Source organism: Schistocerca cancellata, chromosome 8 (assembly GCF_023864275.1).
Source record: "Schistocerca cancellata isolate TAMUIC-IGC-003103 chromosome 8, iqSchCanc2.1, whole genome shotgun sequence".
Lineage (NCBI taxonomy): Eukaryota > Metazoa > Arthropoda > Insecta > Orthoptera > Acrididae > Schistocerca > Schistocerca cancellata.
In genome coordinates, this window is record NC_064633.1 from 297,687,865 (window position 1) to 297,701,498 (window position 13,634).

General features: G+C 42.1%; 1 protein-coding gene across 1 annotated transcript; it reads left to right on the plus strand.

Moving 5' to 3' along the window:
• Positions 1-9,135: 9,135 nt before the first annotated feature.
• LOC126094641 (cuticle protein 21-like) lies at positions 9,136-10,317 on the plus strand. Its single transcript, XM_049909136.1, has 2 exons — positions 9,136-9,164; positions 10,003-10,317. The coding sequence occupies exons 1-2, from the start codon at positions 9,153-9,155 to the stop codon at positions 10,234-10,236; spliced, it is 246 nt and encodes an 81-aa protein (XP_049765093.1). The 5' UTR covers positions 9,136-9,152; the 3' UTR covers positions 10,237-10,317.
• The last annotated feature ends 3,317 nt before the right edge of the window (positions 10,318-13,634 follow it).

The window sequence follows — 13,634 nt, forward strand, 5'->3', positions numbered from 1 at the left end:
GATTTAGGGTAAACTCTACTGACGAAAATCTTCATACCACTATCGTTCCTACATATCCGACCAAACGCTGGCGATGGAAATTTTTTTCACGCCAAAAAGGCGAATCGTCTCCCACCGATCAGAGCGCAATTCCACATGCGGCCGGGAGCGACCTCGGGTAATAATTTGAAATCTTCAAGTTTTCAAAGTTGCCATCAATGTATTTCAGACCGTCTACTTCATTTCATATAGACCCTTCGTCTCACATAAAAAAGTTGTGTAGTAAGTATATGCAATCTGATTTTCCCCATATTTTGCAGTCATGTCCGAGTTTCCCCTGTTTTCTCAAATACACTACTGGTCATTAAAATTGCTACACCACGAAGAGAAAATGCTGCAGACGCGAAATTTAACCCACAGGAAGAAGATGCTGTGATATGCAAATGATTAGCTTTTCAGAGCATTCACACAAGGTTGGCGCCGGTGGCGACACGTACAACGTGCTGACATGAGGAAAGTTTCCAATCGATTTCTCATACACAAACAGAAGTTGACAGGCGTTGCCTGGTGAAGCTTTGTTGTGATGCCTCGTGTAAGGAGGAGAAATGCGTACCATCACTTTGATAATGGTCGGATTTTAGTCTATCGCCATTGCCGTTCATCGTATCGCCACATTGCTGCTTGCATTGGTCGAGATCCAATGACTGTTAGCAGAATATGGAATAATCGGTGGGTTCAGGAGGGTAATACGGAACGTCCTGCTGGATCCCAACGGCCTCATATCACTAGCGGTCGAGATGACAGGCATCTAATCCGCGTGGCTGTAACGGATCGTGCAGCCACGTCTCGATCCCCGAGTCAACAGATGGGGACGTTTGCGAGACAACAACCATCTTCACGAAAAGTTCGACCACGTTTGCAGCCGCATGGACTATCAGCTCGAAGACCATGGCTGCAGTTACCCTTGACGCTGCATCACAGACAAGAGCGCCTGCGATGGTGTACTCAACGATGAACCTGGGTGCACAAATGGCAAAACGTCATTTTTTCTGATAAATCCAGGTTCTGTTTAGCATAATGATGGTCGCATCCGTGTTTATCGACATCGCGGTGTACGCATATTGGAAGCGTGTATTCGTCATCACCATACTGTTGTTTCAACCGGCGTGATGGTATGGGGTGTTATTGGTTAAACGTCTCGGACACCACTTGTTTGCATTCACGGCACTTTGAACAGTGGACGTTACATTCCAGATGTGTTACTACCCGTGGATCTAACCTTCATTCGATCCCTACGAAACTCTACATTCAAGCTGGATTATGCACTACAGCATGTTGCAGGTCCTGTACGGGCCTTTCTGGATACAGATGTGTTCGACTGCTGCCCTGGCCAACACATTCTCCAGATCTCTCACCAATTGCAAACGTCTGATCAATGATGGTTGAGCAACTGGCTCGTCACAATACGCCAGTCACTACTCCTGATGAACTGTGGTATCGTATTGAAGCTGCATGGGCAGCTGTACCTGTACACGCCATCCAAGCAGTTTTTGACTCCATGCCCAGGCGTATCAAGGCCGTGGTTTTTCTGGGTACTGATTTCTCATGATCTATGTACCCAAACTGCGTTAAAATGTAATCACATGTCAGTTCTAGTTTAATATATTTGTTCTATGAATACCCGTTTATCATCTGCATTTCTTCCTGGTGTAGCAGTTTTAATGGACAATAGTATAGATATGGAAATGTCACAGATTCTATTTAGCATTGACACTCTTAGCTTAACTGCTACTTGGAATGAATCGCTGCGCTGTACTGTCTTTGTTTTACAAACAGATGCCTGCAGTATCAGTAGTGAGTACCTCATTCAGGCCACGTTGCGTGACGTTCGCTAGCGGACGCCAAGCGGGAGCCGGCGACCACCTGCGACCAGCGATTATGCAAGAAGCGAAATCCGCTGCGAGGGTTGAGCCAACTGCAGCACCGAACGACAACTCAAATTCCCGTGCGATGTTCGTCTTCCTCCTTTTCAAAACCGTTTCGTTCTATTGTATTCTATTATTCTTTTTTTCGAACACCATAACTACCGAGCCTGAGAAACGTATGTTAGAGGTGATGTGGTAAATACGAACCGTATTCGACTGTTTTGGACGCTACAGTGTACTGAAGCCGATCTTAATGGCGAAAATATAATTTTTTTTATCTTTGAAAGAGCTTCACCAATAAATTCAATTAGGTGAATCAGATCTGTTTCATCAGTTCACGCAGAGCATGATTATTAGTGTGATTGGTGTGAGGCCAAGAGGCTAGTTACGACTAGCCAATTACGTTTGACATAATGTCATTGGATGCAAAGCTGTTAGTAGATAGGTCAGTAGTTAGAAAAGTGAAATAACAACGAAGAATAACAGCCTCACATGGATGACCGCTAGAAATTTACAGAGAGGTTAAAACTGCCCAATCATATACGTTTCGTGGTTACTATTTTTATTGACAATATAGGTTTTTGTTCCTTGAAAGCCAAAATACTGAAGAACCAATTGAATGTGATTTTTATCATGAAATTTTCACTCTGCAGCAGAGTGCGCGCTGATATGAAACTTCCTGCCGCATTAAAGCCGTGTGCTGGACCGAGACTCGAGGTCCCGAGTTCTAGTATCGGTCCGCAACGCGGTTTTAATCTGCCAATAAGTTTCAGGGTATTCAGTTACTTCTAATGACACTGGATTGGCCCTCCTGGAATTTATCCTCGTTAATTCTTCAGAAATCGAAATACACACGTCGCAGTGCACGAAACTGTACTTAAGGTCGTGTTAATACCTTTGACAAATCTAGAATTTTTCCCTCAGGCTCTTGTAACTAATTTGATGACGATACTCTGTAAATGTCTGTGTTGTATTACGGTTCTTCTCCCCAATTAATCTTTTTAATGATTATTTGGTGCCACATATATGAAGAAATCCATGATTCTGAAATTTATAAAGCTAGCACCACACAGTAAGACAAGCAAATCCAATACTAATGTGTCTTGGTAATGGAATAAGGGGATAAAAACTTTATGTTGTACATTTTAGTAAGTAGTCTGGATGGGATTATTCGTTAAATATTGCATGCGGACTTCTAAACGCACTGGCTTGCAGTAATGTATCCATTAAATATCTTATACGAGTCTCAACTGAGTTTATTTCAGTGAGATAATTTGTCTCCTCCAGCAAAACAGTGACGTCCTCCATCATATGTCAGGCAGCTAGCATTAGTTTCCCAATGCACGCTGCTAGGCAAATGTTAGTTAACCGACTTGTGTCGGGTACGTTTCCCATCACCTAACGTCTCGATGTGTGGCGTGTCAGGGAGTGAAAGACTAAAATTAATCTGTTGGTAAAGACTATGAGCTTCCGAAGACGTCTAGGAGACAGCAAAGACTAACTTTTCAAATTACATTGACGTATTCTCAGCAGAATTTCGTCTTTTCTTACATTTGGAAAAAGGATCTTTTAATACCTAGCACAGCATTATAAGTTGTGTGGATAGCAAAAACACGCAAAAGTGAAACAGTTATTTAAATATTTGTACTTCCCAGTCTAATACCCTTTGTCATGTTTTGGTCCTTATAGTTTTTAAGAACGTGGGACAATTAGTTGCACACTTACTGTAAATAAATAAGTGTGGCGTACAAACATTTCATAATAATTATCATTTCGCTTTCAGCCTGAGGCACGGGTGTTTCCATAAGCGATAATTCCGCTGTGAGAATATAAGGAATTTTCTGTATTACATGTGTTGTAGCTTCCACACCTTTTTGTTGCTTATCGTTAACTTTGAAAGAAATGAGTGATACTTATGCTATGTGGATGGTCTTCGCACTGTAAACAAAAGCATCGAATGTAAAACATCTCTCTAATGTTTAGACTGAAACAGAATATGCACTACTGGGCATTAAAATTGCTACACCACGAAGAGAACGTGCTGCAGACGCGAAATTTAACCCACAGGAAGAAGATGCTGTGATATGCAAATGATTAGCTTTTCAGAGCATTCACACAAGGTTGGCGCCGGTGGCGACACCTACAACGTGCTGACATGAGGAAAGTTTCCAATCGATTTCTCATACACAAACAGAAGTTGACAGGCGTTGCCTGGTGAAGCGTTGTTGTGATGCCTCGTGTAAGGAGGAGAAATGCTTACCATCACTTTGATAAAGGTCGGATTGTATCCTATCGCGATTGCGGTTTATGTTATCGCGACACTACTGCTCGCGTTGGTCGAGATACAATGACTGTTAGGAGAATATGGAATCGGTGGGTTCAGGAGGGTAAAACGTAAAGCCGTGCTGGATCCCAACTGCCTCGTATCACTAGCAGTCGAGATGATAGGCATCTTATCCGCATGGCTGTAAAGGGTCGTGAGTCAACACATGGGGGCGTTTGCGAGACAACAACCATCTGCACGAACAGTTCGACAACACTTGCAGCAGCATGGACTATCAGCTGGCTCGGACACCATGGCTACGGTTACCCTTGACGCTGCATCACAGACAGGAGCGCCTGCGATGGTATACTTAACGATGAACCTGGGTGCACAAATGGCTAAACGTCATTTTTTCGGATAAATCTAGGTTCTGTTTAGCATAATGATGGTCGCATACGTGTTTGGCGACATCGCGGTGAACGCGCATTGGAAGCGTGTATTCGTCAACACCATACTGGCGTATTACCCGGTGTGATGGTATGTGGTGCCATTGGTTACATGTCTCGGTCACCTCTTGTTCGCATTGACGGCCTTTTGAACAGTGGACGTTACATTTAAGATGTGTTACTACCCGTGGCTCTAACCTTCATTCGATCCCTACGAAACTCTACATTTAAGCTGGATAATGCACGACAGCATGTTGCAGGCCCTGTACGGGCCTTTCTGGATACAGAAGTGTCCGACTGCTGCCCTGGCCAGCACATTCTCTAGATCTCTCACCAATTGCAAACGTGTGGTCAATGGTGGACGAGCAACTGGCTCGTCACAATACGCCAGTCACTTCTCTTGATGAACTTTGGTAACATGTTGAAGCTGCATGGGATGCTGTGCCTGTACACGCCGTCCAAGCTCTGTTTTACTTAATGCCCAGGCGTATCAAGGCCGTTATCACGGCCAGAGTTGGTTGTTCTGGCTACTGATTTCTCAGGATCCATGCACCCAAACTGCGTCTAAATGTAATCACATGCCAATTCTACTATATTATAATTGTCCAATGAATATCCGTTTATCATCTGCAATTCTTCTTGGTGTAGCAATTTTAATGGCCAGTAGTCTATTATGAACTGATTTGTGTGTCACGTTGCTCCGTGTGCGGTCTCTTTTGAAGATCACACTTTCCTAAAATTGTCGCAGTATACCTAAGTCGATGATTTTTGCTCCCTCCTAACGTCCTCACGTGCTCGTTCTGTTTCATATCACTTTGTCACGTTACTCCTATGTATTTAATAGGCATGACTATGTCAAGCAGCACACCACCAATATTGTATTCGATCGTTACAGGTATCATCATTACTAAATTACATCATTACATCATTACTAAAAGTCATAATGAATATCTTTAGTTAGTGAAGCACTAGTGACCGTCCACCCTCCCCAACGCCTCTACCCTTCACACGATGGCACTGGCAAGGTACGTACCTCAGTTCGAACGTCTAAAATCGACTGGAAACGCATTTAAAATGAAATGTTTTACCTGTTATAATAATTATCATAACCAGTCACTTTTAAAACTACGTGTACAGCCACAAGCGCCATCCCACGGTCAGCATAATATTCGTAGCTGTACCGACAGTACGAGCGTGACCACTGCAGTGGCCCTTAGCGAAGTGCACGTACTGACGTCAAACATGAGTAGGCTGTGAACCAGCTGCCCGGAAAGATACATCAGACTTAACCGCTGGATGATGAGAATGTAACTGGACTTGAGGATGACACGTTAGCATGCATGTTATGTGACATCATAATGCCAAAATCATGTACGTATTTAACAGAAGTACATTTTGATGCATTCGACAGGAATATTGATTGTGAGTCTGACGGCGGAGAAGAATGTGCCCATGGGCATGAAACTTCCAACAGTTCCGGAAATCCCTCGCTAGCAAATAAAGGACCGCCAAATAAACGTGAATACGAACTCACACCTCCTAAGATGTCATGACCCAGTGTGTTACAGGGTACTCATGACCGAACTTCGGGCAGTATTTATGAGAATCAATTTAATCGCGGTTTCCTTTCTTAGAGAGAGACCTTATGAACCGTTATAGCTGCCGGAGTTCTAAATCCATCTGTATTATAATTTCAGGTTTTAAGACGCGTAGAAGGCAAGTCTCAGGCCACTTCAAGAGAAACATAACATTAGAATGATGAAGGATGTAAAAGAATCTGTCAGAGCACAGTTTGATAAAGCCAGAGACTATGATTCAGTAGTCCACTACTGGAACATTCAATCATGCGCTCTGGAAGCTACTAGGGCAGTTCTTTGGACAGTTTTAAGGGTTATATATATTTTCCTGACTTTTCGTCTAGGCTTATCACTGCGGTCAAGGTACGCAAAGTGATTATTTAAGACCACGTTATTAGGAAGAGAGCAGAAACATTTGCGGCAGATGTTAATATGTAGCTCAAAGACAAAAATATAGTTAAGGCACACGCATGTAATAATGATCAGAACCAATTTCTTCTTCTAGGCTATCACACAGAGGCGAAATACCAGCAGATGGTTTAGTTCAGTCTGTTCATAGTATCACACACAGTTACACAATAGATGTGGCTGTGTGACGGGTGGTAGATTAGCGAGCAAGCTTCACATTTGCTTGCGGAAGCACACGGAACGTTTATACACCAGACTGCAACATCCATACTGAAGCGAGTATAAGTGGTGAAATGACGAAATAGCACATGGGAAGCTCTTCCAATTTGGTCCTTTGTGCACATGTAAGTCACAATGGTCTATTACTTTGTTATTATAAAAAATAAAAATCTCATCAGACTTTAAATACCTAGGGGTGACATTGCAACCAACAGCCAAATGTTTCACAAAACATACAACAGAACGTGCAGTCCAAGCAATAATATCAATACAGGACATCAAAAACATCCCTCTACTCAGTTTAGAAACAGCCATGAAATTATTCAGTGCAAAAATCTTGCCAATCATGGCCTGTGGGATGGAGGTTATATGGGACCATCTGACAGAAAAAATCTAGAAACACTAGAAAAGGTAAAATCGACTTATCTAAAAAGAACACTAGGTCTCTCAAAGACAACAAGAGCGAGAGAGACATTCCTAATTGAAGACATTAAACTTCGATATATGATGCCACATACCGTGGCTTCCAGAAATCAACTGCAGGTCATGGAGGACAAACGAGAAAAAGTATGTCCGGAATTCTATGGCACCTAAGCAATGACGAACCGTTCATGGACAGTACCAAACTTCGAGATACGAAATGTCGTAACTAGATTTTATGTTCACGGCTTTCATCATCTAATTTGAAAAAACAAAACTAATCTCGACCTAACTCCAAAATATGTATGTGAACTGTGTAACGAAGCCTGTGAACGATTACACATAGAACTGTGCAGCAAAAGAGTGAAATCGAAAAATGATTATACAAAAATGTAAAATGTAAATCTAAATTTAAAATGTTAAGCAAAGTAACTGTGTATGGCTATTTAGCTGCCATTTTATTAAATAAAGACTCGATGGGTACAATCTAAGTGAAGAATGTTTTCCCAACAAGAATATTACGTTACCGATAATGACACCAAAGATAACCATATACTAACAGCCCATGGATGCATATTTCCTTAGATAGTACAAACTCTATTGCAGACATCATGTTGATTTTGTACGCTTCAGAACTGACAAACCAGAAGTCACATGACATTACGAACATTTCATCATTGGCCTTCACTCCTATCTACCAACAACTACCAGCACCGAGGTATACATCATTTTGAAAAAAAATTATCGTGGAAAGGGTCCAGATACGATGTTAATGATCCTGTCGTATCATTTGATAGTGTGGTTGCAGTGGGTACATCGAAGACAATGTAGCACGTCCACATGTTGCCCCGGTCACGTGTGCATACTGGTCCATTCCCTAGCGTTTTAACCACTTCACTCAATCTCCAGACTCGTTGCGAATAAAGCAAGGGTGTTCCACAACGCAGCATTCACTGGTTTGGATAATACGGACTGCTACGTGCTGCATCTGTAAATATATTATTTCCAGCGAATACCGTGTATCTTTTTGGCAGGTAGTACTTCAATTATGTCTGTTATCGATCTCCCGGTCATAACTGTTATATGGCATTATTTGATCAGTGACTTGTGCTTCTCTAGTCTTTAGATTCACTACCCTTCTAACATCGACTGTACCCAACAGTGGAGTTTTAAATAACCTTAATGGATGGTATAACAGACACAGCATCGTATTGTAAACACATTTGTAGTCTGTTTCGGGCTATCAAGCTAGTGTACTCACATTGGAAGTATCTACAGCCAGACGACTTGTTCGTTGTAGCGATAATAGACTACATACACAAAAATTACTCGCCAATCAGTGAAAACCGTGTCAGAATCCTTACGGTATTTCTCGTAGTCACCTTTACAAACAGCCACAAAAACGCGGTGTGATACTTCAATTCGTGAACGTTCACCCGGTTTGCAAGAAATATTTACAAATTGTATTCACAAAACTCTAACGTGATTCATTATATTAGTGAAAAATGTATCAAAATTTTGTCAGTTGTGTGTCAAATTAGCCTCCACATAGTCTACGGAAACAAAAGTACGTCGAGAACTTTAATTCATTACTATGTATATAGTTATAGGTATGTCCCGTATTGGATTTACGACTAAACGATTAACTTTCGTAAGTAAAGCTTCCTACATATAATATTTATCGCATCAGAATAATTATATTTAAATCAGATGCGTCATATACGAGTATTCTGCGATACCTAAGAGGGAACACGTCCCTGGCATTCGATGCGTTGCATTTCACATGCCGCTTCAGCTTCGTAATCGCCGTCGCTGTACGTGACTTGGACGAGCGCTCGGGCCCACAAGCTCAGTATATAAAGGCTAGGTGGCGTGTTGCAGCCACAGGGTTACCAGTAGCCACCAAGCAAGCAACATGTACAAACAGGTGAGTTTAGGTAGTGCTCTCTCTTCCAAAATTACTCAAGTCAACAATTCTTCGTACGGTTTACGAGCCTGCTTAGAAGCCGGCCGATGTGGCCGAGTGGTTCTAGGCGCTACAGTCTGGAACCGCGAGACTGCTACGGTCTCAGGTGGGAATCCTGCCTCTGGCATAGATTGTGTGTTGTCCTTAGGTTATTTAGGTTTAAGTAGTTCTAAGTTCTAGGGGACGGATGACCTAAGAATCTAAGTCCCATAGCGCTCAGAGCCATTTGTACTTCTTAGAATACGAAAATTATCTCCAAGCACTAAAGGTTGAATCTTAAGGTTTAATTCCAAATTTTGTGCTTCGCAGATTCCTCTGGTGTGTTTTAAGTTTTAAATATTTCAGTACCGTAAGATGTAACAGAGGAAATATTGTTCTGTTTTATTTTTTTTTTTTTCTTTTACCTTTGTGGGTGCGTGAAACGATACCAGAGGCTGAATGATATATTTAGATATTTCTGTGCAGTTAGAGGTTTACTTATTACAATACGATTTTGATTCAGTAGCTAACCCCGTAGGTGCAAGGCTACAATCCAACCAGTAGGACTTTGGCTCTTTTCTGCCTTTTCTCATTTTCAAGACACATTGAGGCTGTGGACCTCCACAAAATAAAATTTTATTATCATTTAACTGTGTTCACTTTGTTACGTGTGTTTCTAACCTCATGATTTTGTTCTCAAAGTAAACAATTTTAGTATTTCACTTCTCTTTAAATATAAATCTTGCATTCCTGCGCTGCCCCATGTCTGTTCTCTCACAAGACCAGAGTGCTTACGCTAGTCCTTGTGTTGTACCTACAGGTGATCGTCGTCCTGGCCGTGATGGCCGCCTGCCTTGCCGCCCCCGGACCCAAGCCGGCCCCCGGCCTGCTGGCCAGCTACGTGGCCGCCGCCCCCGTCGCCTACACCGCCCCCGCCGTCGCCGCCCCCGTCGCCTACACCGCGGCCGCAGCTCCCGTGGCCTACGCCGCCCCCTACTCTGCTGCCTACGTCGCCCCGTATCATGCTGCCTACAGGGCAGCCATCTTGGGATGAATTGCGTAGCCAGCGAAAGACCTCAGCATTAATTGTGTTTACTGTGACAACCTACGGAAATAAAGCATCTATGATGTAATATCTGAAGTTTCTTTGTATGAATTACAGCACATTTGTACCTCAAAGATTAGGTAGTATTTCTTAAAAGATACCTTGCTGTTCACCATGACCTGCACGTAAAAATATGTGACGTACTGGTATTCTGGCGTGTAACCCATTTTCAGTGCCATCTGAAGTATAAAAAGCACTCACTCTTCAGGTCACGAGTTCCCTACTGGAACCATCCGACCGCCGTTACATCCTAAGTGGAGAATGCGGATAGGAGGGGCATGGGGTCAACATACCGCTCTCCCGGTCGTCATGATGGTATTCTTGACCGAAGCTCCTATTCAGTGGAGGAGGTCCTCAATTGGCATCACGAGGCTGAATGCACCCCGTAAAATGGCAACAGCGCATGGCGGCCTGGATGGTCACCCATCCAAGTGCCTACCACGTCCGCCAGTGCTTAACTTCGGTGACCTCACGGGAGCCGTTGCCGGCATCTGAAGTATAGGACAAACAAATAAATATGTACACATCGTTCTTTATAACACAAAAACATTTTGTATGCATAACAGTAGAAATATTTACAACTTGTGAAACTCCAGCATACAAAATTTTCTGTTGAGTTGTGTATGAAACATACAAAGATGTAAACCAGGAGCTATCAAAGTAATCCTCAATACCATCTGCCAGACCGGGACCCATAAGTGTTTCCTGCATTGTGCCGGTGTGTTCCATACATTTGTGTAACTCAATGCTGCTCAAAGATTGTTTAGGCGGTTAAAGTAATGTGGCATGTTACCATTTTGGCTGTATTTATTTACATATTGTTTAGGCGGTTAAAGTAATGAGGCATGTTACTATTTTGGCTGTATTTATTTACATTTATTCTTCGTTCAACAACTACTTCCAGCTTCTAATACTAAGCTAGAAAACTGTCATATGTACAGAAATGGCAAATTCTTTTTGGTTTAAAAATATAGCTGCCGTTGATCGTTTGAAAGCTGATGCACCAATAAGAAAGAACTTTTAACGCTGTATTGTTTCTTTTTAAATTTATATCTACGGCCCCCCACTATGATCCATATAATTTGTTCCATGCTAATAGTCCCCTACTGAACAGGGAACCTGTGTTTTTGGTCTAACGTGATGCCAGAAGCAGTGCAGAGTTAGTGAGGATCATACATAGTTCGAATCTTTGATAGTGAGCACGCTATCATGGAAATTTGAGATAAACTCAATATTTAAAACTGTTTCAACTTACCATACTTTCCAATCACATTCCTTACTCCACTAAAGATTTGAAACATGGTATGGAACTGCTATTGCAGTCCTTATTGACCACATGTTTAAGAGGTCTGAAAGCAAGCCTCCAGACAATGAACTCTTGTAACAATTTTCATACCCAAACAAACGGTGGAAAACGGATAAATGAGGCTATCAAGCTGACCAACGTAAGGTCTACTTTTGAAGAAAGCAAATGGGATAGAGAGAGAAAGTGTATGCCTGAAAGTAATCGTCGTAGTTATCAAAGAAATATATAAATCTGTTAAATACTTTGTGAATTTATTTGTGTGAACATAGTAAGTAAAAACACTTGACGCATCTCTGAATGATGATCGATATCATGAACGGAAAATACCCACAAGTATTCTGTACAATGCTAATAACATAATTTAAACACTGAATTTCTAATTTTCAATGGGTACTTCATTTTTCTGTACATTGAAAATCATTTAAAGGTCGAGAAATGTTTGTCTGATCTTCGTTGTTCTTACTTTCGGTATATAATTGACAGCTAAGTGAAAAAATTTTACTTTAATTTGTTACTTCAGCCTCATGTCGATAACAGTAAAATTGACAGAGATTATTGATAGGCCATTTCATTCGTAAAACGATGTCACAATTAGCGATGTACATCTAATGAAAGTTCAGAAGAAGAAGAAGGAGAAGATAGACGGATCAAACATGTTACAAAACCAGTTATAATCACAGTGTGAAACACACCGATCGCCATCTGGTAATGAATGATGGCAAAGCAATGTATAGAGCAGCAACATGTCATCTGCAGCTGCTGACACGGTTTTCAGACTTGTATCTTTCAGTGCAGACCAGGATATGTCAATTATCGATTCTTTTGTAAAACTCGGAATGTTTCAAAAGTCTGTTTCTATCTTATGAATTTTGTACATACTTCGTGTAGGAAATGTATCTTGTGCAGTCATGCTCTTCTTTAAACGTCTATTATAGCTACCCTCATAATCATGGATTCGTGTTCCCTTTCAATAACTCCAATACCGATTTCGTATAGGTACTGATCATTTCTAGACAACTAGGGCGAATCAGTGCTCTTCCACTTCAGAGTGATTCTGTTCTCTCGTTGGCGTGCAACTTTGCTTAAATGACAACACGAGATTTCATTATAGCTCCATCAAGACGAAGATTCGTAGCTAAAGGTCCCACTTAAAATTCTCGTAAAAAATGTTTTTTTGAATCATCAGTCTTCTGACTGGTTTGATGCAACCCAACGCGAATTTCTCTCGTGTGAAAGTCTTTTCATCTCACAGTAGCACTTTCAGCCTACGTGAGCCGTGCTCACTCCCAACTACGCGTTTTCGTGAACTTGGCTGTCTATCTGTGTTTGGTTTCCCGCCCTTGTTGCCGTTACGCCGTGGTTGTTCTTCCTTCTACAGGTGGCAGCAGCGATGTGTACCAATATTTGTACCGTGTACCACCTTTGGTTTTGTGCATATAGTTTCCGGCTAGGGGTATGCGGGTAGTCGGTCGGTTGTTGCGGAGCAGGGAAGTTGTCTCGGTGTGTTGCAGTCGCCTGGGTCAGCTGCCGGTCCCCGCTCAGTGTCGGAGCGTGTGTGGAGCTGTCGGATCGCTACGAGCTTCGTGGTTCACCGACCCAGGACGTCAAAGTTGAGTAGTGGTTTCAATCACCCAATCCACAGCCATCATGTTGTGTTGTTCGTTTAGGTGGTTCGTTGTTGGGGAGGTGTTCCTGTGAGCAACACCAAGTGTTTCTATTGCAGAAATTTAGCCGCCATGCGGCGGAATTAACTATATTGGTTGTCTACAATTGAAGTGCACATGCGGAATTTCCTGCCTTGTGGCCGTTAGTATTCCGGTTACCTGCCCTGACATTGGAACCTTATTCTTAATGTTGTGGCGTAGCAAGAGCCACGCCACTCGGAGGTAGTCGAAAGGCACGCGATTTAATGCAGACGGGCGTGAGTTCTGGAACAGGATCACTATTGAATGGTAGCAAGAAAAGTACGTTGTTGCTTTATACTTAACTTTTATTCTCTGATGAATACAGCGTTCTTCTTGAGACATTTATACTATAACTC